Genomic DNA, 20,880 nt, shown 5'->3' with positions numbered 1-20,880 from the left:
AAGATTCTTTTGTTTTACTTGAATAACATAAAACTTTTAATGACTTTATAAAACTCTTAATCCAATAACACTAGATTTATCAAGATTTTAGATAACTTTTTACAAATCCACAACCAATAACACCAAATTTTTAAAGAGTTTTTAAAAGTCTTGATTGAATAACAACATATTTTACCTAACTTTTAAAGTCATTAAAATTCTTTCTAAATCCTAAACCAATACCTCCCCCTTAATGACTTTATAAAACTCTTAATCCAATAACACTAGATTTATCAAGATTTTAGATAACTTTTTACAAATCCACAACCAATACCACCAAATTTTTAAAGAGTTTTTAAAAGTCTTGATTGAATAACAACATATTTTACCTAACTTTTAAAGTCGTTAAAATTCTTTCTAAATCCTAAACCAATACCTCCCCCTAATATAGTTTTGAAAGAGATGTCTCCGAATTTTGGAGAAATTTTGGAGAAGTAAAAAGAATGATTGATATTCAACATATGGTTCTATATATAAAGGTACGTACGTTTACTTTATATATATAGTGGTGAATTGCATACGTAAATAATTAATGATTTTATGAAGCCCCTTTACATATCAAATTATAACATGTTTATTTTATTTTATTTTTTTAATTGTAGGTAAATGTTCTACAGAGAACAAGAGAACAAGTAAGAGCTTATATTACCAACCAAACTAATATTTTTGTTTATACTTTTATTTTAACTATGTTTGTTCTACGGATTACCAGTTTAATGATTACATTTATTGATTCTATTATACTAGTAACAAAATAAACTCCCTAAAGTCTAAGCTATTCATCAAGGGATACAAAAGAACTATAAATAACTTTATATGAGTTGGTTTTTAACATATGTCTTCATAGCTTGATGACGAGTAATTAGCTACTTCCATTGATTGCCCTGTTCATTAAGCTTCGCCTATAAAGTAAAACATGCGTGACTTATGTATAAGGAATCATTACAAGTTAAGTACTTATCTCTTTACTTTATAAACAACTCTCAAAGTGTATGTGAATAAAAAAGTTTATTAAAATTTGATACTTGATGATAACTATTACTGTTTGGTAGTTACTAAATATATGTATTTTATTCATTATAAATTTTGATATAGACTCAAAGAACTTTGTCCAAGCTGCCAGAAGACAATGGAGTTTGCCCAAAAAAAAAAAATTAATATAGACTTTTGGAGTTTACAATTACTACATTTTATTTTAAAAATACAAATAATCATATTTATTTTAAATTCAACAAACATGAGTTTTATCCATGATTGCAAATGATGCGCCACACCTTTTACAACTTCAACGTTACCTCGTTTCTTTGCCGATCAGCAGCATTGCCGATCACCAGCACTGCTGCTGAGTTTCTTAAACACCTCGTAGAGAGCCTCTAGCCCGTTTTGATCCATAAAGCATCCCGTAGGGTTGGAAGAAGCTGAACTCCTTGTTGAATCCATCTCGATTTCGGAAAGACTTAGCGAATAAAGAGAGAACAAATCGATGGACCGAAGATCAAAAATGGAGATTGTCAACGCTCAGATACTAACCTATTCAGATATTTGAGAGAGGGAAACATATATAATAGGAATGAGTAGTTTATTCCTCAAGTAAACGTATTTATGTACAATTAGAGAATAGAGAGTACCACACCTGTTCAATAACCTTGCTAAATTACATTGTCAAAATCTTGAAAATGTTAGAGAGATTCAAACAAATAAACATGATACATAATCAGAAAACAAACAGAATTTCCCAAATAGTCTCCTCTGCTAGTATGCTATTGTTTTTTTCTCAGGAATCTTTCACCTGCGAGTGGACAAAGCTCGAAGATGTTGTTGTGATATCCCTGTACGCAATGTGAAATGTATGTAAATTATATGATTCAAGTACATTTATTTTTCCTTTTTTTTTTTTCCAGTTTTAATGGGAGAAGGATCTAGAATATAAATAAATATCCTTCTTAGCCCATGTATGGATAGTACAATATTTCTCTTATTGGCGAAAAGAAAAAGAAAGGGTTTGAAGTTCTTCGTTTCGCCGCACGCTACCGCTTCTTTCACCTCTCGATCGAATTTTCATGCAACTTTCTTTTTCACAATATTTCTCTTATTGGCGAAAAGAAAAAGAAAGGGTTTGAAGTTCTTCGTCTTCTTAAGCAAGACCATGCAAGTTCATTGTCACAATGCAACGTCACAATGAACTTGCATGGTCTTGCCATCATATTTTCAAGCTTCTCTGATACAACTTTTTTACTTAATTGTGACAATGAACTTGCATGGTCTTGCTTAAGTGTTTGCGTGTTTGCTTCACGTTTCTTTGTAAAATCCAAGCAAAACCATTCAGAACAGAGAACAAAGGATTCCTATATGCTCTGATATATGTTAACTTTTTAACTACTCTTTAACATTTTACTAGTTTACTAAATCTCTGGACATCTGGAATAATATTTCATTACCACAAAAGATGTTGGATATTAAAAGCCCACAAAGTCTCTTCCATGGCTTCTCTCTCTACCTCCATTAGCTTCCTATTCTTTGTTCGGTTGGTTCGATCAAATCGGTGGTCTTCAATTTCGATATCAAGATTATATTACTTGGTCTATCATCAGTTTGCTCTTTGAATGTTTTAGCTACTAAAATACTTCATATCATAATATCTTTCACACGTCTAATCTTAAACAAAATGTTAGTAGTACATATACTACTACTACATATGCTAGGAGAAAACATAAGGTTCTTTTTTTCTTTTTCTCAGAGAAGTCACAACAACGTCTTGAAAAATGTTCAGGTAAATTGAAACAAATAGACATGATAAGAGAAAACAAACACAATTCCCAAAATAGTTTGCTCTGATAAGAGAAAACAAACCAAAACGAAACGAAACTAATGAACTTTCTTTGATTCTATGTAGTATGTGAACATCGCATTATAATTTGTTATAGATGGTTTCTTGGATTAAATTTTGAAGATCAGAGACGTACAGTCAATCTTGTCTTCTGTAGGAGCATTCCGAAGACATCCCGGTCATTGGAGCATTTCGAATAATAAATCGAGTACCTGTAATTGGTAGTGTCAATACACTTTGAAAAAGGATATATCTTTGGCAAAATGGATCACAAATTCTTTTGATTAAGAAACAAACATACCCGGTCAGCAAAAAAGCTCTCTCTCTTTTTATTTGTCTTAAACAAGTCTAACTGAAAAACTTCCTCAACTACAATTACAACAGGACACATCAAGGAAAATCAGAAAAGGCTTGTCTAAATGAAGTCGCAATATGCTTGATTCGTGAGGAAGTAACTCAATGCAACAATCAAAAAAATCGGACACAAGAAGCTCTCCAATATCTTCCTCACCTCTTATTTTGTACACATGGCTTTTCAATGCAATGATCAAGCACATTAAACATGAAAGCCACAAGATAATTGCAATAATTCATGGCTTAGTTGATTATCATAAATTATTTCACACATGAACACACACGATTATGATCTTGTACAGATTGTCTTCAATGCAGAAGCTAAAAAATGATCATTGACGATTAGATACATTCCCAGCAATAGAAAAATCCAAAATCTAAAGAGAGAGGCTAGAAGAAGATGACGATTAGATACGACGGCTCGCGGCGGGATTCGCTAACTCCGGTCAAAGGTTTGATGTTGAGGTCGTAAGTTGCAAAGGGGGGAATCGTCTTTGTTAGCGTCGGATCTAAATTAGGTGAGGATTGCGTCTCCGGTGTACCGTCTGTTTCAGATCTCAGTTTCTGGTGTGTTCTGATTTGGGCCTTTATATTTTGTAACCGTGTAATCTTCTTGGCCCATCATTCAAAGCCCGTTTGGGATTAATTAATTACTAATATTTTAAAAAAAATCTTACCTGTGGGACTCACATTACTTCAAATAAGGAAATCCGTTGTGAAGTAACACGCGCTATTGTAGCGCGTGAGTAAGGCTTTTACATTTATTTTTTTTTATTTTCCTTTTTTCTTTTTCCAGTTTTGATGGGAGAAGGATCTAGAAACCCCAAAGTTAGCCACTATATATAAAAGCTGTTCATCCTTCAATAAGCGCAGCCCCTTCGCTCTTTTCAAGTCTAAAGAGATTAGAAGAAAATCCTAGGTTTCGTCTTCCTCGGTTGTTCTCTGTTCTCAAAGCCCTAAAAAGATCAGCTCTAGTACAGATCGTGATGTCGTCGGACACAGAGACGTTTGCCTTCCAGGCTGAGATCAATCAGCTTCTCTCCCTTATCATCAATACTTTCTACAGCAACAAGGAGATCTTCCTACGTGAGCTCATCAGTAACTCTTCCGATGTGCGTCCCTCTTTCCCCTCTCTCTTTATTAGGTTTACTAATTAAGTTTCTTTGATGTTGAATGGTGGATCTTATTATTTAGGGTTTGGTTACGATTTCGCTAGATGAAGTAGATATGATGAGGATTTTAGGGTTATTAATCTGTTAAAAATTTTGGTAGATTGTTGATTATTATTAGTTTATTTACTCGGTCGATCTATGCTTGGTTTGGTTGCTGTTCTAGGTTTAGGTTTTGCGAATAGGAATAGTTTTAGGTCTTAAACCTCATCTTATATTGTTTGTGGGTTTTTTGATCTGATCTTTTTATGTTTGTTTTAATCATATATGCCAGAAGACCTTACAATCTCTTTGTTTGTGTGTGGTGAATAGGCTTTGGACAAGATTAGATTCGAGTCTTTGACTGATAAGAGCAAGCTCGATGGTCAGCCAGAACTCTTCATTCACATCATCCCGGACAAGACCAACAACACCTTGACCATCATCGACAGTGGTGTTGGCATGACCAAGGCTGGTTAGTTTTCTTTTCGGCAGTAGAATAGATTCTCTTTTATTTGTTTCCCTTACGTGTATTAGTGTTGATGTGTGCGTTTACCTTTTTCCTTTGTACAGATTTGGTCAACAACCTGGGTACAATTGCCAGGTCTGGCACCAAGGAGTTCATGGAGGCATTGGCTGCTGGTGCTGATGTCAGCATGATTGGTCAGTTTGGTGTTGGATTCTACTCTGCCTACTTGGTTGCTGACAAGGTTGTTGTCGTCACAAAGCACAATGATGATGAGCAGTATGTGTGGGAGTCCCAGGCTGGAGGATCCTTCACCGTTACCAGGGATACCTCTGGTGAGGTCCTTGGTAGGGGTACCAAGATGACCCTTTACCTCAAGGAAGACCAGTTGGAGTACCTTGAAGAGCGCCGTCTTAAGGATTTGGTCAAGAAGCACTCTGAGTTCATCAGCTACCCGATCTCTCTTTGGGTTGAGAAGACCATCGAGAAGGAGATCTCTGATGATGAAGAAGAGGAAGAGAAGAAAGACGAGGAAGGAAAGGTTGAGGAAGTAGATGAGGAGAAAGAAAAGGAGGAGAAGAAAAAGAAGAAGATCAAGGAGGTGTCCCACGAGTTTGATCTCATGAACAAGCAGAAGCCTATCTGGATGAGGAAACCCGAGGAAATCAACAAGGAGGAATATGCTGCCTTCTACAAGAGTCTCAGCAATGACTGGGAGGAGCATTTGGCTGTCAAGCACTTCTCTGTTGAGGGACAGCTTGAGTTCAAGGCTGTTCTCTTTGTTCCCAAGAGGGCCCCATTCGACCTCTTTGACACCAAGAAGAAGCCCAACAACATCAAGCTTTACGTCCGCCGTGTCTTCATCATGGACAACTGTGAGGAGATCATTCCCGAATACCTTGGATTTGTGAAAGGTATTGTTGACTCAGAGGACCTTCCTCTCAACATCTCCAGAGAAACTCTTCAGCAGAACAAGATCCTCAAGGTCATCCGCAAGAACCTGGTGAAGAAGTGCATCGAGCTCTTCTTTGAGATTGCTGAGAACAAGGAAGACTACAACAAGTTCTACGAGGCTTTCTCCAAGAACTTGAAGTTGGGTATCCATGAGGACTCTCAGAACAGGACCAAGATTGCTGAGTTGCTCCGTTACCACTCCACCAAGAGCGGAGATGAGTTGACCAGTCTTAAGGACTACGTGACCAGGATGAAGGAAGGACAGAATGACATCTACTACATCACTGGTGAGAGCAAGAAGGCTGTTGAGAACTCTCCCTTCCTTGAGAAGCTAAAGAAGAAGGGATACGAGGTCATTTACATGGTTGACGCCATTGATGAGTACGCCATTGGTCAGCTCAAGGAGTTTGAGGGAAAGAAACTGGTCTCTGCCACCAAGGAAGGTTTGAAGCTTGAGGAAACAGAGGACGAGAAGAAAAAGAAGGAAGAACTCAAGGAGAAGTTCGAGGGTCTGTGCAAGGTGATGAAGGATGTATTGGGGGACAAGGTTGAGAAGGTCATTGTCTCTGACCGTGTTGTCGACTCGCCCTGCTGTCTTGTCACCGGGGAGTATGGCTGGACTGCTAACATGGAGAGAATCATGAAGGCTCAGGCCTTGAGAGACAGTAGCATGGCTGGGTACATGTCTAGCAAGAAGACAATGGAAATCAACCCAGAGAACTCGATCATGGATGAGTTGAGGAAGAGAGCCGATGCAGACAAGAATGACAAGTCTGTCAAGGATCTCGTCCTTCTCCTCTTTGAGACTGCTCTTCTCACCTCTGGTTTCAGCCTTGATGAGCCCAACACCTTCGGAAGCAGAATCCACAGGATGCTTAAGCTCGGACTCAGCATTGACGATGATGCAGGTGAGACTGAAGCTGATGCTGACATGCCACCACTTGAAGATGACGCTGAAGCTGAAGGAAGCAAGATGGAAGAGGTCGACTAATTCCCCGGATAGTAATAGTAGTAGTAGTAGTTGAAACTGGCTTCGTTCGTCTCTCTCTCTTTCTCTATCATCCTCTTTTGGGTTTTTTTGACTAGTATCCTGGTTTTTTCTCTGTCTCCTGAACTTTGTTTTATTACGCCTCTTTATTATGTCTCCAACGAACAAGATTTCCTTTGAAATTCTACTTGTTTTGTCGAATCTATTTTGGTTCAGATAGCTGGACTTCGATTGCTGTTCGGTTCGATCAAACCGGTGGGTTGAAATTCGATATCAAGATTGGTTTCTGACTACCTATCTTACAATTTCAGATTGCTTAACAGTTGGAGCCCCCTCTCTTTATCTATCATCAGTTTGCTCTTTGAATGTTTTAGCTAATATGGTACTTCACACGACTAATCATGAACAGATATTAGCAGTATACTACAGATGCTAGGGGAATAAATATAAGCCGAAATCATGAACAAGGAAAACACGTACATGTTTTACGTTTTTCTTCACACAAAGTAAACAACAAAATCTTGAAAATGATCACAGAGAAATTGAAACAAATAAACATGATAAGAGAACAATCACAATTCTTAAATAGTATGCTCTGCTAATATGCTATTATTTTTCTCAGGTATCTTCCACCTCCGAGTCCAACACAAAGCTCGGTAATGTAGTCGTGATATCCCTGTACGCAATATGAAAGATCAATGTTAACAATACTGTGATGCAGAAACATTGGAAGATGCATTGGTCCAGTAACTCACTTGAGATACTGGAGAGTCATCTTCTTTAGAAGAGAAGGATGCCTAAGAACAAGGGTCTTCCACTCTTCCTTATCGATCTTCCCGTCGTGTTTTGCGTCAGCTTCCTCAAATGTCTGGCCACATAAATTCAAAAATCACTATTCACTTCACACTCAGCTGCTTACACACACTACAGTGGAACCAAAAAAATAGTAGGAATGAAAGCACACATTGTCGATTATACTTTCTATAATCTCGTCGCTCAAGGTCATGCCGGATTCAGCTAGGGTAGCCACCACCATTTGCTTCACTTCCTGCCTCTCGATGAATCCTTGCTGCTTCAGATCATATAGCTGAAACGAAACTGCCAAGTAATATTCCAGGTAGTCATTATTAATAAATTATCATGGAATTTATATAGGATGTGATGAACATGAGATAATTTGTTAGAGATGGTTTCTCGGATCAAGTTTTTGAGATCAGAGATGTACCGTCAATTTTATCATCTAAAGGAGCATCTGGATGAAAGACAGAGAGAGCTCGGGCAAACTCCTCAAATTTAAGTAATCCATTATGCTTTGTGTCGAACAAATCGAACACCTGTGATTGATTGATTGGTAATGTCAGTATATATATTCCTATATATATTTTAACTGCCAAATAGATTACAAAACAAAATTAAGATACCCTGTCTGCAAACAAACTCTCTTTTCTGCTTGTCTTGAATATGGCTACTCGAAACTCTTCCTGATACAAGTTACAACAGGACCAAAATTATGCAAATCTGAAAGACTGTTCAAAAGAAGTAGCAAACAAGCGTGCGTGGCAAGAGAGACATATTATCCCTAGGTGCCTACCTTCTTCATTTCACCACCGTATATCTCCTCCACTCTGTTTTTCTTCCTCCACAACACACAGTAGAGTCCTATCATCAACAATATTCCGCCTACAATGCTACAAAACATACATAAAAATTTCGTTCATTAAAAAAATGTCTTTTTTAAATAAGAGTTCTGATGAAGTGTATAAAGAACCTTCCAAGACTGATGATCCCGCACACGAAAATTGCTGAAGAGAGGAGAGTAAAGATTGATAAGAAGACGGGTCGTCTGTTTTCTATAAACCATGATTGCAAATTATGCGGTATGCCTTTCACAACGTCTCCCTGAAAATATGAAAACACAGATTTATATGCATACAGTGGCGTGACACAAAAGTCACATACAATTTCTAGGTACCTCGTTTCTTTGCCGATCACCACCGCTGAGTTTCTTAAACAGCTCATAGAGAGCCTCTAGCTCGTTTTGATTCGTAAAGCAACCCGTAGAGTTGGATGAAGCTGCCATTGTCGATTTCAGATAGAGTTAACAAAGAAGGAGAGAAGATCAAAATAATAGGATTGTCAACGCTCGGACAATTCCAGATATTTGAGAGAGGGAAACATATATAATAGGAATGACTAGTTTTTTTATTCCCCAAGTAAACTCTAATTACTTTGTCAACTCTAACCGAAAAGTCAATCTCCTAAAAGACTAACCAATCCTATACTTGTATATTGCATCTGGTCAGAATTAAGATAATAGCTTACCAGATCATTGATGTTGTGTTCTCTCTTTTCTCTATCATCAGTTTGCTCTTTCAATGTTTTTTTTCTTTTTTTTTGACTTAATAACAGGAATCATGTCTCAACATAAGTAGCATATCTATCTACAGATGCAAGGAGAGAAAAATATCAATCAAAATAAGGAGCAGAAAAAAATACAGATTTGTTTTCTTTTCTTTTCTTTTCACAGAAGTAACAACAAAATCTTGAAAATGTTCAGAAGAGATTCAAACAAATAAATATGATACATAATCAGAAAACAAACACAATTCCCAAATAGTCTCCTCTGCTAGCTATTGTTTTTTTTTTCTCAGGAATCTTCCACCTGCGAGTGGAACACAAAGCTCGGAAATGTAGTCGTGATATCCCTGTACGCAATATGAGAGATCTATGTTAACAATACTGTAGATGCAGAAACAAACATTGGAAGATACATTGGTTCAGTAACTCACTTGAGATACTGGAGGGTCATGTTCTTTAGAAGAGAAGGATGCCTAAGAACAAGGATCCTCCACTCTTCCTTATCGATCCTCCCATCGTGTTTTGTGTCAGCTTCCTCAAATGTCTGCCAAAGAAGAAACTCAGAAATCATTCTTTACTTTATTCGCAACTGCAATCACGAGTTGATTATACTACAGTGGAACAAGAAAATAGTATCGCGCAGGAAAAAGGAAGGAAAGAACCACACCTTGTCGATTATACTCTCTATGATTTCGTCTGACAGGTTCATGCCGGACTCAGCAAGAGTAGCCACCACCATTTGCTTCACCTCCTGCCTCTCGATGAAACCTTGCTGCTTAAGATCATATAGCTGAAACGAAACTGCAGAACAATGTTCCCGGTAACTATTAATGAAATTTCATGGATTATATGTAGCATTGTGAACATCAGATCATTTGTTCTCGGATCAAATTTTAAAGATCAGAGACGTACAGTCAATCTTGTCTTCTATAGGAGCATTTGGATGAAAGACAGAGAGAGCACGAGCAAACTCCTCGAACCCCAGTATTCCATTATGCTTTGTGTCAAATAAATCGAATACCTGTGATTGGTAATGTCAATATACTTTGAAAAAGGATCTTGGCAACAGGATCACAAAGTCTTTTGGTTAAGAAAAAAACATACCCGGTCTGCAAACAAGCTCTCTTTTTTATTTGTCTTGAACAAGGCTAACTGAAACTCTTCCTGACACCACAATTAAAATACGAAAATCAGAAAAGGCTGTTCAAAAAAAATAGCAATATGCTTGATTCGTGAGGAGTATAAGTGAGCGGCGTAATAGACATATGATATGATTCCTACATACCTTGTTAATTAGCCCATCGTCAATCACAGCACTGCTGATTTTCTTAAACAGCTCATAGAGAGCCTCTATCTCACTCACGCTAACTGCAGCCAAACGATTCACATGATCAAAAACTAGAAATAAGATTTGCATTCCTCTTAACAACGGAGCATCAACTAGAGAAAATAGCATGATTTAGAATCATATAACAGAACAAAAAATGACAATGAATGGAAGGCGAGAGCATACAAACTGTCTCTCTGGCAAGCAGTTCAGGGTCTCCAATGCCTCCAGATTGTTTGTATATATCGATATCAAAACACCGGAAAAAAGAGGAGCACACATACTTGAAACCGTCTACGCACTGCGACATGATACCTCTCGTGAATCAATACTCCCCATGTCTGTTATAACAAAACAAAAATGTAAGAAGTTTAGTAACAACCAGAAACAAACTAAAGACATATATGCATATGAACAAGATAAGTACCTTTTAACCATTTCCTGGTTTGTCAAAAAGGCAATGCTTTATACACCTTAAAAGAATCCTGCAATGGGAAGGAAATGAGATGTAGCTCATCAAAACCAACAAGAGTGCAAAAACAGTGTAAGAAGATTTGACAGAAGAGCAAATAAGATTCATCATATTCAGATCTGAAGCAGTCATCAGAGGCATATCCTAAATGATCTTAGAGACCAGATTAACCAATGTATTCTTCATATCTTGTTAAACCATCATAGTCATAGTCATGAAACAAGTCTAATAACACAAAAAAAAAAACCCCAAATCCAGGAAACAGCACCAAAAAAGAATCCAAAACCATGAGATGATGATAAACAAACAATCAAGAGGATCAAAACCTGAATCTAGTCGCGAAATGAAACGCACAAAGTGATTTAAACGACGTTTATGGGAAGAAGAAGAAGAAAAAAAAGCGATCCAGCGAGTTTTTAGATTCCAAATCGTTCGGATTCAGATACAACAAACAACAAACTCAAGAGTTCATCTCGTTATATAAAGCTGGTAATTCAGCTCATGGATCTATCAGCTACCGATGATAAATTCACAGCGGATTTGATTTTAATTGGTTTGCTTCATTTCTCAATCTCTTAAATTTTAAAATTTTCCAATCGCGATTTTCCCGGAAAAAATACACACACGAGATTTATCACGAGGAAGCCGACCGACCGGGAAATCGTAGAAAAAGGACAAAAAGTTATAATAAAGCCTTACGCCACGGNAAGTTTAGTAACAACCAGAAACAAACTAAAGACATATATGCATATGAACAAGATAAGTACCTTTTAACCATTTCCTGGTTTGTCAAAAAGGCAATGCTTTATACACCTTAAAAGAATCCTGCAATGGGAAGGAAATGAGATGTAGCTCATCAAAACCAACAAGAGTGCAAAAACAGTGTAAGAAGATTTGACAGAAGAGCAAATAAGATTCATCATATTCAGATCTGAAGCAGTCATCAGAGGCATATCCTAAATGATCTTAGAGACCAGATTAACCAATGTATTCTTCATATCTTGTTAAACCATCATAGTCATAGTCATGAAACAAGTCTAATAACACAAAAAAAAAAACCCCAAATCCAGGAAACAGCACCAAAAAAGAATCCAAAACCATGAGATGATGATAAACAAACAATCAAGAGGATCAAAACCTGAATCTAGTCGCGAAATGAAACGCACAAAGTGATTTAAACGACGTTTATGGGAAGAAGAAGAAGAAAAAAAAGCGATCCAGCGAGTTTTTAGATTCCAAATCGTTCGGATTCAGATACAACAAACAACAAACTCAAGAGTTCATCTCGTTATATAAAGCTGGTAATTCAGCTCATGGATCTATCAGCTACCGATGATAAATTCACAGCGGATTTGATTTTAATTGGTTTGCTTCATTTCTCAATCTCTTAAATTTTAAAATTTTCCAATCGCGATTTTCCCGGAAAAAATACACACACGAGATTTATCACGAGGAAGCCGACCGACCGGGAAATCGTAGAAAAAGGACAAAAAGTTATAATAAAGCCTTACGCCACGGCGGATGTAGAGCCTTCCTTGCGGCGGCTCCGGCGGTTGAAACTGACAGATGGTTGTGGCGGAAATCGCGAAAAAAATAAAAACTCTTTATTATTATTATTTGGTAACACAACAAACAAAGTGAGAGAGAGAGAGAAAACAATAAAAAGGCAGACACGATTTTCTAGAATATTTGCAAAATTTTTAAAATATGGAACCCAAATTTGTTCTCTACTACTCGTAGTCTGTATCATAATAGTTTTAATTTTTAAGATTAGCACTAACATTAAAAAAAAAATGTTTTATTATTATGAATACTTTTGTTTTATATTTTTTTAATATTCATTTACTTATAGTAGTTTTCTCACATTTTTCATTCAGATACATGCATATGTATTTAGTTATTTACTATAAAAATAAAAACATTAATTATTAGTTTGATTTTAAAAATCAAAATACATTAAATACACTAAAGAAATTATCAATATAATACAAGAAAAAAAAATCTTAAAACATCAACTTTTATGACAACTTTTATGTTTTTTTATTTATTTACTCGATGTTGATACATTCATTACACACACCAGTTGTAAAAGGAGCGATAAAAACAAAAACTGCTTGTTACATTCACTTTCACACGTCGTCTTCTAGTGGAACATGTCTCTCCATTATGCGCTGTATCCTACACTGTCGTTTTAATCTATATGCCGTCGTCTCTTCTTATCTGATTCTTCTGACTAATAATATATATTGCTTGGTTTGGTTGGTCTTTGAATTTTGATCCGGTTAAGTCGTTTTAAAAAAAGAATCAAGTTACCAATACAACCAATCGAAAAAGTAAATGCAATAAAACTCTGATTACTGGTAAACAAAACAACACATTGATCATTTTTATATGATTTTCTTGTTACGGTTACTGGTGAGCTCTTTTGTACACAAGAAAAGGAAAGAAAATGACACTCACACAAGTAACCGTGTGTAGGCGACAACAAAACAAAACAAAAGCAAAAGTAAGAAAACAACCAAAGGGTATGGAACTGGTCAGAGAGATGCAATCTTGTTTGTGACTTGTGTCTCGTTTTGATTTTTTTTTTTTTTTTTAGTTTAGTTAGGGAGATCTTGTTTGCATAGAGGACAACACGATATGATACGAAGCCATTGATCTACACATTTGAGGTGAAACCTATGCGAACATGGAAGCTTTCTCACTTCTTCTCTATCTTTGTACTTTGCCAAACATATGCAGCATTCCTGCAATTAATGTAACCCCGGGTGGTTCAATTTTGATATCAGGAAATGTTACATGCAGTCAGTTTTAGAGGTAAAAAAAAAAAAAAACAACAATCCATTGATTTCTGACTATTTCAGGTTAGAGCTCTTTACCGGATCGTTGTTTGCTTGAGTAGAATCAGAAGTTTCATCAATGAGTTTGTATTTCCAACTGGGGAGACTAGATATTTGGTCATCTGACGCTCCTTTGTCAGAAGATGCAATGTTCATGTTGTAGCCGAGGAAGCTACTAATGAGAGGCACAACACAACAGAGCAGGAGGAAGAGAAGAAACGGGAAAGAGTAGCAGAGAGCGTTCCAAGCGAGCAAGGAGATGCAGAGGACATGAAGGATTGGAGCATAGTGGAATGAACCGAACCGTGAATCAAACACCCATACATTACCTATCACAAACCATATCGCAAAGAAAAGCTCCAGCGATGTCCTGCATCTGTTCATCAAATGCGAGCACCTAAACACACACACACAGAATATGTCATTTGCTTAGAGATCTTTTGCATTCCAAGTTTTATGATAAATGTTTCAGTTTTGCTAGTAACCTGGTCTCTTCTCTGCTCCTCTGTTGCTGCTCAATATCGCCGAAGCCAAATGCGTTTCCTTGGCTAGTGTCATGTTGACGATACCGACCGTATAAGAGCATAAGATTGAGAAGACATCCGACGTTGTAACCGGTGATCAATAGCCTCATCGGCCAAACAGGTCTCTCTTTCTTGGACAAAGCTAGTGTGATTGTTATCACAGTGATCTGTACAAGTAAAGCGATGAGCTCTGATATCATCCAAGTGACAGAATTGAAAGGATTGGTGCCAAGATCAGATCTTGAAGCGTTCTGGTAATGAAACACCCTTCTCAAGAAAAAGAACCACCTTGCTCTAGATACCCTCATGGCCAGTCTCATCAAGAAGGAAGAAGATGGAGAGCTCTCGGGAGCCATACGAGTGTTATCATCATCATCATGTGGCGTGGGATCGAGGGAAGAAGATGAGAAGACAGTGATGGAGTTAATGGCTGATGATTGTAACTGAGAGGAATAACGAGTACTCATATCAGAATCAGAGAGATGTTTATGAATTGTTTTGATTTCTCTTGAGAAACTGAGGAAAAAAGATAAGAAGGACAGAGTAAAAGCTGGAAAAACCCAGATGAAGAAGAAGAGAGGAAGGTGTAGTGATAATGTCAGAGAAGGTGAAGGTTGGTGTGAGATGGCGACGAAGAAGCAACCAAAAAAAAATGATATTTTGCTTAGGTTTGAAGGATGCAGAAGCAGAGAAGGAGGAGAAGATAACCGTTGGCCTATAAAAAAACCTAACAACCTTAGTTTTTGTCTTTGAAGCAATACTCCGACAGCAACCGCTGCTTTTAACCATTCTCTCGTTCTTTTTAGTTACAAAACAACAACTCTCTCCCTCTTTCCCTCTACGCAAGGCCACGAAATCAATTACTTGTTGGGGTTGAGTCGGGTCGGGTAAACGGGCATCCAAATTTTTAGGGTCCCGCCACGGTCCCAGCCAGTAAGTTTGTGATCGAGACAAAGGTGAGCTTAGGAAATAATGGCGAGCTCAGGTATGAGCAGGCCTGGGTTACTGGGTAAGAGAGATCTCCCAGAGGGCTTTCATCGACCTAGTCCTCTACTCCAACTTCCTTCTCTTGCAACCTCTGGAGATCTCTCTCGTTATGATTTTGAAGGTTTGAAACCCAACTATGAAGCTGTAGGATCTGATTGACGTGTGCATTGAATTGCAAATAGAAAGATGATAAATTTGGATCTTGATTGCTTGGAATTGATAGGTAGGGAAGTAACTTCCAGCAGCTGTTGATAGAGCTTATAGTGTCTCTTAGGAATTCAATTAGAAAAGATGGAAAAGTTTTGCATCGTTTTGCTTGAATTTGAAACAGTACACTGATGACTTCAGGTAAAATACTTTTTTTGGTTGCATTATTTAGCTCAAGGTCTAAGTATATTGTTAGGGAACTGAAGGTTTGATGATGTTGCGGCTCTGTGGTGTGTATTTCCTCCATGCTCCACTGTGGATATTGTTTTATCAGATTTGCTTGGAGAATGATCAGAGCAAGATGGAGGCAGCAGACTACTCTTAAACGAGCCATTAGCTAATATTGTTAGGTCTGGGCATTCGGTTAACCATTCGGTTTCGGTTCGGTTGTATTCGGTTTCGGTTATTTTGGATATAGTAATATAATAACCATTTGGATATTTTTAAAATTTCGGTTCGGTTCGGTTCGGTTTCTTTCGGTTCGGTTTCGGTTTGGTTATTTAAATAAATAACCATAACTAACATAAATTATATTAACATTAACCAAATAAACCAAATATAACCAAAACTAACCGAATATAACCAAAATTAACCAAATATACAATAACAAAAATACAAAAAAGGGAAAAATATTGATTCAATTTTACAAAATAGTATTTAACTTTGTAAATTCAAAATAATAACATTTACATATATTGATTATTTAAAATATTTAATTGTTTTGAATCTAGAAATAATTTATATTTTAAGTTTATTTTATAGTTTTGCATAATATTAAGTATATAATATTTGATATCTTCTAGGTTTTCGGATATTTCGGTTAACCATTTAATTGTCGGTTCGGTTCGGTTCGGTTTCGGTTAGTTTGGATATAGATTTTTACTAACCATTCGGGTATTTGAAGAATTTCGGTTCGGTTCGGTTTGGTTTTTTTCGGTTCGGTTTCGGTCGGTTATTTGGTTATCGGTTATTTTGCCCAGCCCTAAATATTGTGTTATCAGATTTGCTTTTCATCAGAGAAATAGATGGGACCTTGCAGTTTTTTAATGTACAAGATGGTATTATCTCATCTCTACTCACTAACATTCTCTAAATTATTGCAGGGACTGGCTGAACCCAGACCATTGCCCTCAGCAGCTGTAGAACTGTCAGGCGATGCTATGCTATGCTCTTCATCATTATCATCCACGGTTAGCTTTTGGAGACTCTCTTTTTGGAGTTATAGAGTCTGTGTTAAAGTGTTTTCCAGATTCACGATAGAGCAAAAGTGCTCAAAGTACTATACTTTTTTTGTACATCTTGAGACACTGTGGTTAAAATTTACAAGTATGATGAAACTTCTTCTTGTGATCCATTTTCTTAGATCCCTAAACTATGATCTTTGGCTGTTCTTTTATCTTGCAAGATGTCTGTTTAATAAACCAGGGTCATTTAAATTCGAAATCATTTTTTACATCGTCACTTAAACTCACACAGTCGTTACACAATATTATTGTTGCTACCAAACTATTTGGCAGCAGTTGTCCCTCACCTGCAGGTCTAAGAAAGTCCAGAGCAAATGTTCAACTGCTGCAAGGTTTTAGAACACCGGGCAGCCCTTAACTACGATCCCTTTCGCTGTCGGGCAATTTGCTAAAGGGCAATGGTCTGTGTTCTCACTCCCCCACCAATCAGGTAAGCTTATGTTATTATTCTGAAACACAAAGTAAATCAACACTCCCATAATCGCAGTGCCTGCATCAAGAGCTGCAGAGAGGATGTAGTTATGCCTTGCCCACCATCCCTTATACCTCCTGAAAATATAGTAGTTGAACACGACCCCGACAACGAACCACGACCAGTAGTTCACAGCCTTGGCCATTGGCATCATATTAGTCGCTGAGAAGATCAAGGGAATATGAATCTTCTGTATCCACTTCTTCTCTGGGAATTTCCTTGCAAAGAACCAGACCGGGACAGGAGCAAGAAAGCCAATGAGGAAGAACCAGTTCATTCCCGGGTAAATGCCTTTACTTGTGAACATCCTTGCAGGGCCAATGATTCCCCAAATGATTGACGCGTTATAGAACACTTCATCCCCGGGGCAAGTCCACGGACTACTCTTTGGGAGCTTATCTATGTTACAGATGTTCTCGACTGATGAAAGCAGCCACCATGTGGTCCCGAAGGAGACAGTTGAAGCAACAACAGTCGCAACTAGTTGAACGAGGAACATAGATCTCGGTGGAATCTTCATGTAGTGGCCAAGTTTGAAGTCTCCGACAAAGTACAAGGCTTGAGACATACTCACAGAACCATAAGTCTTAAAAGCCACATTGGCAAGTGGCTTTCCCGGATACAAGAACCCGATGATCAGTTCCGATATAACATTAAGACCCATTTCCTGGTTTGTGGTCGCTAAGATAACTCCGATAGGCAAAGTGAAGGTAAAGGCGATGGCACAAGCGAGTAAAAGTCCCCACCATGGAAGCTGAAGCTGTTTGCCAAATCCCTCACATGCGTAAAGAGCTAGCACAAAGGAAACAGCGAGAACCGCGACAAACCACCATTGAGGTACTTCTTTATAATTCTTCTTCATCAGTCTTGTATGCACATCTCCAAACTTGTCCTTTGTTGCCAATGTTGCCTTCTTCCACATCCCCCAGATAAACCTTCATGAAAACAACCACAACAACAACGATAAAAGATTTTTTATTTAAATTGATACATTGATCTATATTTTGAGATGGAGAGCAGAGAAAAAAAAAGAAGGATTCTAACTTTCCGTCAAAGAGGGCGACGTGAGAAATGGTTGCGGTTAGAGTACCGAAGCTGAGTCCATAGATTAGAGCAAACAGAATGCTAAGGTAAAGCTTGCTATAGTTTTCGTAAGCAGGAAGATCGATATCGAATGCCTTCTGGTTGAGGATACGAGTGGTGTTGTAACGCTGACCAGTGTGATCAAATGTGTGAGAGGTATAGAAAGGAAACTTCTTTGCCTCGTAAGCGTTGCTCCAGTAGAAGATAGGAAAAATGATGTAGAAGAAGATGACAAATCCGCCAAAGCAATTGGCTATAGCAAAGAACGGTACCGCTAAAGGACTGCCTAAGAAACCTACAACCGTGGACCAATCAAGACCAAAAGAGCCAATGCCAAGACCGTGCAGACCTGAACCAATCTGTTGAGTTGTCACAGATCGGCTCCATATCCAGCAGACGAAGGAGAGGGAGGAGATGGAAGGGAAAAGATAGCCAGGGACTATGTAGTAAGTGAAGCTCACGAAGAAGACTATTAAGAAGAATCTAAGCCTCGTTTGTTTGCCTTCACGCTTCTCCTCCTTCTCATGTAAGGCTCTAATCCATACAATTTGACATACAAAAATAAAAGCAAACAAATTTTATAATATCGCGAAACTTACAAATGTGAATGTATGAGAAGGAGAAAAAAAAAACACAAACCTAAAGAGAGAGACTTGAACCAGATTTGCAGGCCACCACATGTAAGGTGAGTCCACTAGGAATTTCCTGAACATACCAGCCCATCCATATCCCAACAACTATATGATAAAAAATAAAATAAAAAAGTTACTGCACGTTACAAAAAGTTTATTTAATTTTAGACGTATGTATATACATGCATATACCTGAGTGGTTTGCAGAAGCAACATGGCGGCTGTGGGATTAAGATCCCGGTGGTAAAATGCTTTAACGATGGTAATGACGCTGGTCGCATAATCTCCTCCGGCTCCGGTATTAGCGAATATAGTGATCAATACATGCTCCTTAATGTTGAATGGTCCAGGGTTCAACGAACCGAACCAAATTGTACCAAGTAACCGGAATTTCCTTGTTGGTAGAGTCGTGGCCATGAGCTTTCCTAGAGGGAGAGTGACGATCTGAGCCACGACTGAAGATACCATCAGCTCGTTCGAACGGTAACCGAAGAAATTATTCACGAACGAGAGTACCACGCACGATAACATTCCTAAGAACCATGTCCGGAACGTCAAGACAGGCAGAGATGGATCGTCGGTTATCGGCACGGTTAACCGGACTTCTTCTATTGGACTGTCGTTTTCATCCTCCTCTTCTTCGTCATCTGCACCGTCACAGATAATTTAATCACAACCAACCAAAAATTACGTAAAAGACATTAATCGTTAGAATTCGAATTGTGTTTTAGGATATGAATATCCAGAAATTATACAAATCAAGTATGTATCAGTTAGGTGCTTAGGTTCTGACATAACGGTAAAAGAAAAAGAAAAAAAGAATCAAACCACAGCAAACCAAGTTTGATCGGAACAGAACCGAGAGTTCATTTACCGGCTATGACGATCTTGGACTCAAACGTGTTGCCCGGAGGCTTCGATACTTGGAGAGAGCCTACCATTTTCTATTTTCCTCCAAAAGTAGACGTCGGCTCGATCGGGTGAAAAATGACCAGAGAGAGTCCTGGATAACTTGCCGGAGAATTAATGTTCTTGAAAGACACTTGTGTAAATGACCTGACACTAGTAAAAGAAGCTTTCTCTGTTTTAGTAAAGATGTTTAAGAGGATGTAGTATTAGATCAAATGCTAGAGAGTATTTTCTGTAATTTGTAGTGTGAAGAGTCTAATAATTCTCAAAGAATTTATCTACACTTTATAAATTCGACAATTCACTTATAACTTAGAAAAACTTTCAACTTGGGGGTAAACAGTAAAAGGTAGGATTCTGCTTTTAGTATCTTGTTGAAACAGAACAGATACTTTAACTAGCTAAAAGAATAAACAGATACTAAATATAGCAACTGTTAGCATGAAATCACTTACAGATACTAGTATAGCAATTTGTAGTATGTACCGTCTATATTGCTTTTTTTGTTTTTGTTTTTCCTTATTCACTCTATTGCCTTAATTTAAAAGAAACAAAAGTCACTTCCACGGATGATTAGACTTCTGTATACAAGAAGAGTAAAGAACTTATCAAAAATACTTTACATACTTTTTCATTCAAAATAAAGATGGATAGGATGTATAGAAATTAGAAAGAGAGAGAGTAAATTATAAAACAAACTGAGCATTCCAATAATGATAACTAAAGTAACGGATGTTGATTAAATTTCATAGAAATAACTAGTAACAGACAATTTGGTGGTAAGAGTTGCAATTTAATTGGCGATCACCTCCCGCAGCTAAAAACAAAATATTTTAGCGATCGTAACAAAGTCTTTACTCTTATATACATGTAATAATTGGTTCGTGTTCGGTGGGAATAATGCTGTCTGATGAAGCACCGCTTAATACAACTCCCCGAATTTGACTTGGACTCTTTTGTTTTGTGCGTAGGACGCGCGTCAGAACAAATTAGAGGTACTGTTTCGGTCTTGTAGTCTAGTCACAATTGTAATATTGCGTTTGTTTTGA

General features: G+C 37.6%; 5 protein-coding genes and 3 long non-coding RNA genes across 12 annotated transcripts; 3 read left to right on the top strand and 5 right to left on the bottom strand.

The window, feature by feature from the left end:
* On the bottom strand, positions 2,747 to 3,807 carry LOC104717584. The gene is made up of 2 exons (XR_756266.2): positions 3,168 to 3,807; positions 2,747 to 3,078 (listed from the first exon to the last, which is right to left on the bottom strand). It is a non-coding gene; the product is annotated as an uncharacterized LOC104717584 (long non-coding RNA).
* On the top strand, positions 4,076 to 6,977 carry LOC104717580 (heat shock protein 90-2). The gene is made up of 3 exons (XM_010435174.2): positions 4,076 to 4,332; positions 4,702 to 4,843; positions 4,942 to 6,977. The coding sequence occupies exons 1-3, from the start codon at positions 4,207 to 4,209 to the stop codon at positions 6,777 to 6,779; spliced, it is 2,106 nt and encodes a 701-aa protein (XP_010433476.1). The 5' UTR covers positions 4,076 to 4,206; the 3' UTR covers positions 6,780 to 6,977.
* Positions 6,855 to 9,314, bottom strand: LOC104717583 (calcineurin B-like protein 7). Of its 2 annotated transcripts, XM_010435176.2 has the most exons (8): positions 8,749 to 9,314; positions 8,545 to 8,675; positions 8,368 to 8,464; positions 8,198 to 8,257; positions 8,002 to 8,110; positions 7,741 to 7,874; positions 7,532 to 7,644; positions 6,855 to 7,452 (listed from the first exon to the last, which is right to left on the bottom strand). In XM_010435176.2, exons 1-8 carry the CDS (start codon positions 8,854 to 8,856, stop codon positions 7,395 to 7,397), a joined length of 810 nt encoding a protein of 269 aa, XP_010433478.1. In that variant the 5' UTR covers positions 8,857 to 9,314; the 3' UTR covers positions 6,855 to 7,394. The 2 variants fall into 2 exon arrangements, with proteins under 2 accessions (XP_010433478.1, XP_010433477.1); XM_010435175.2 differs by having other exon boundaries at positions 8,545 to 8,813.
* LOC104717581 lies at positions 7,806 to 8,824 on the top strand. Its single transcript, XR_756265.2, has 3 exons — positions 7,806 to 7,893; positions 8,277 to 8,653; positions 8,745 to 8,824. It is a non-coding gene; the product is annotated as an uncharacterized LOC104717581 (long non-coding RNA).
* LOC104717579 (calcineurin B-like protein 3) lies at positions 9,413 to 12,617 on the bottom strand. Of its 2 annotated transcripts, none has more exons than XM_010435173.2 (9): positions 12,445 to 12,617; positions 11,701 to 11,758; positions 10,648 to 10,802; positions 10,420 to 10,502; positions 10,239 to 10,298; positions 10,047 to 10,155; positions 9,802 to 9,935; positions 9,566 to 9,678; positions 9,413 to 9,481 (listed from the first exon to the last, which is right to left on the bottom strand). In XM_010435173.2, exons 3-9 carry the CDS (start codon positions 10,769 to 10,771, stop codon positions 9,424 to 9,426), a joined length of 681 nt encoding a protein of 226 aa, XP_010433475.1. In that variant the 5' UTR covers positions 10,772 to 10,802; positions 11,701 to 11,758; positions 12,445 to 12,617; the 3' UTR covers positions 9,413 to 9,423. The 2 variants fall into 2 exon arrangements, with proteins under 2 accessions (XP_010433475.1, XP_019086404.1); XM_019230859.1 differs by lacking the exons at positions 11,701 to 11,758; positions 12,445 to 12,617 and adding exons at positions 10,889 to 10,946; positions 11,260 to 11,582.
* On the bottom strand, positions 13,263 to 14,864 carry LOC104717576 (E3 ubiquitin-protein ligase At4g11680-like). Its single transcript, XM_010435170.1, has 3 exons — positions 14,259 to 14,864; positions 13,813 to 14,170; positions 13,263 to 13,680 (listed from the first exon to the last, which is right to left on the bottom strand). The coding sequence occupies exons 1-3, from the start codon at positions 14,762 to 14,764 to the stop codon at positions 13,534 to 13,536; spliced, it is 1,011 nt and encodes a 336-aa protein (XP_010433472.1). The 5' UTR covers positions 14,765 to 14,864; the 3' UTR covers positions 13,263 to 13,533.
* LOC104717577 lies at positions 15,058 to 17,102 on the top strand. Of its 3 annotated transcripts, none has more exons than XR_756264.2 (3): positions 15,058 to 15,841; positions 16,595 to 16,681; positions 17,012 to 17,102. It is a non-coding gene; the product is annotated as an uncharacterized LOC104717577 (long non-coding RNA). The 3 variants fall into 3 exon arrangements; XR_756263.2 differs by having other exon boundaries at positions 17,009 to 17,099; XR_756262.2 differs by lacking the exon at positions 17,012 to 17,102 and having other exon boundaries at positions 16,595 to 16,845.
* LOC104717578 (oligopeptide transporter 5-like) lies at positions 16,904 to 20,326 on the bottom strand. The gene is made up of 6 exons (XM_010435172.2): positions 20,287 to 20,326; positions 19,797 to 19,984; positions 19,115 to 19,569; positions 18,930 to 19,027; positions 18,252 to 18,824; positions 16,904 to 18,142 (listed from the first exon to the last, which is right to left on the bottom strand). Exons 2-6 carry the CDS (start codon positions 19,861 to 19,863, stop codon positions 17,071 to 17,073), a joined length of 2,265 nt encoding a protein of 754 aa, XP_010433474.1. The 5' UTR covers positions 19,864 to 19,984; positions 20,287 to 20,326; the 3' UTR covers positions 16,904 to 17,070.

The sequence above is a fragment of the Camelina sativa genome, chromosome 10, assembly GCF_000633955.1.
Source record: "Camelina sativa cultivar DH55 chromosome 10, Cs, whole genome shotgun sequence".
NCBI lineage: Eukaryota > Viridiplantae > Streptophyta > Magnoliopsida > Brassicales > Brassicaceae > Camelina > Camelina sativa.
Note: the sequence above shows the minus strand (reverse complement) of the source record. Positions and strands in the feature narration are given on the sequence as shown.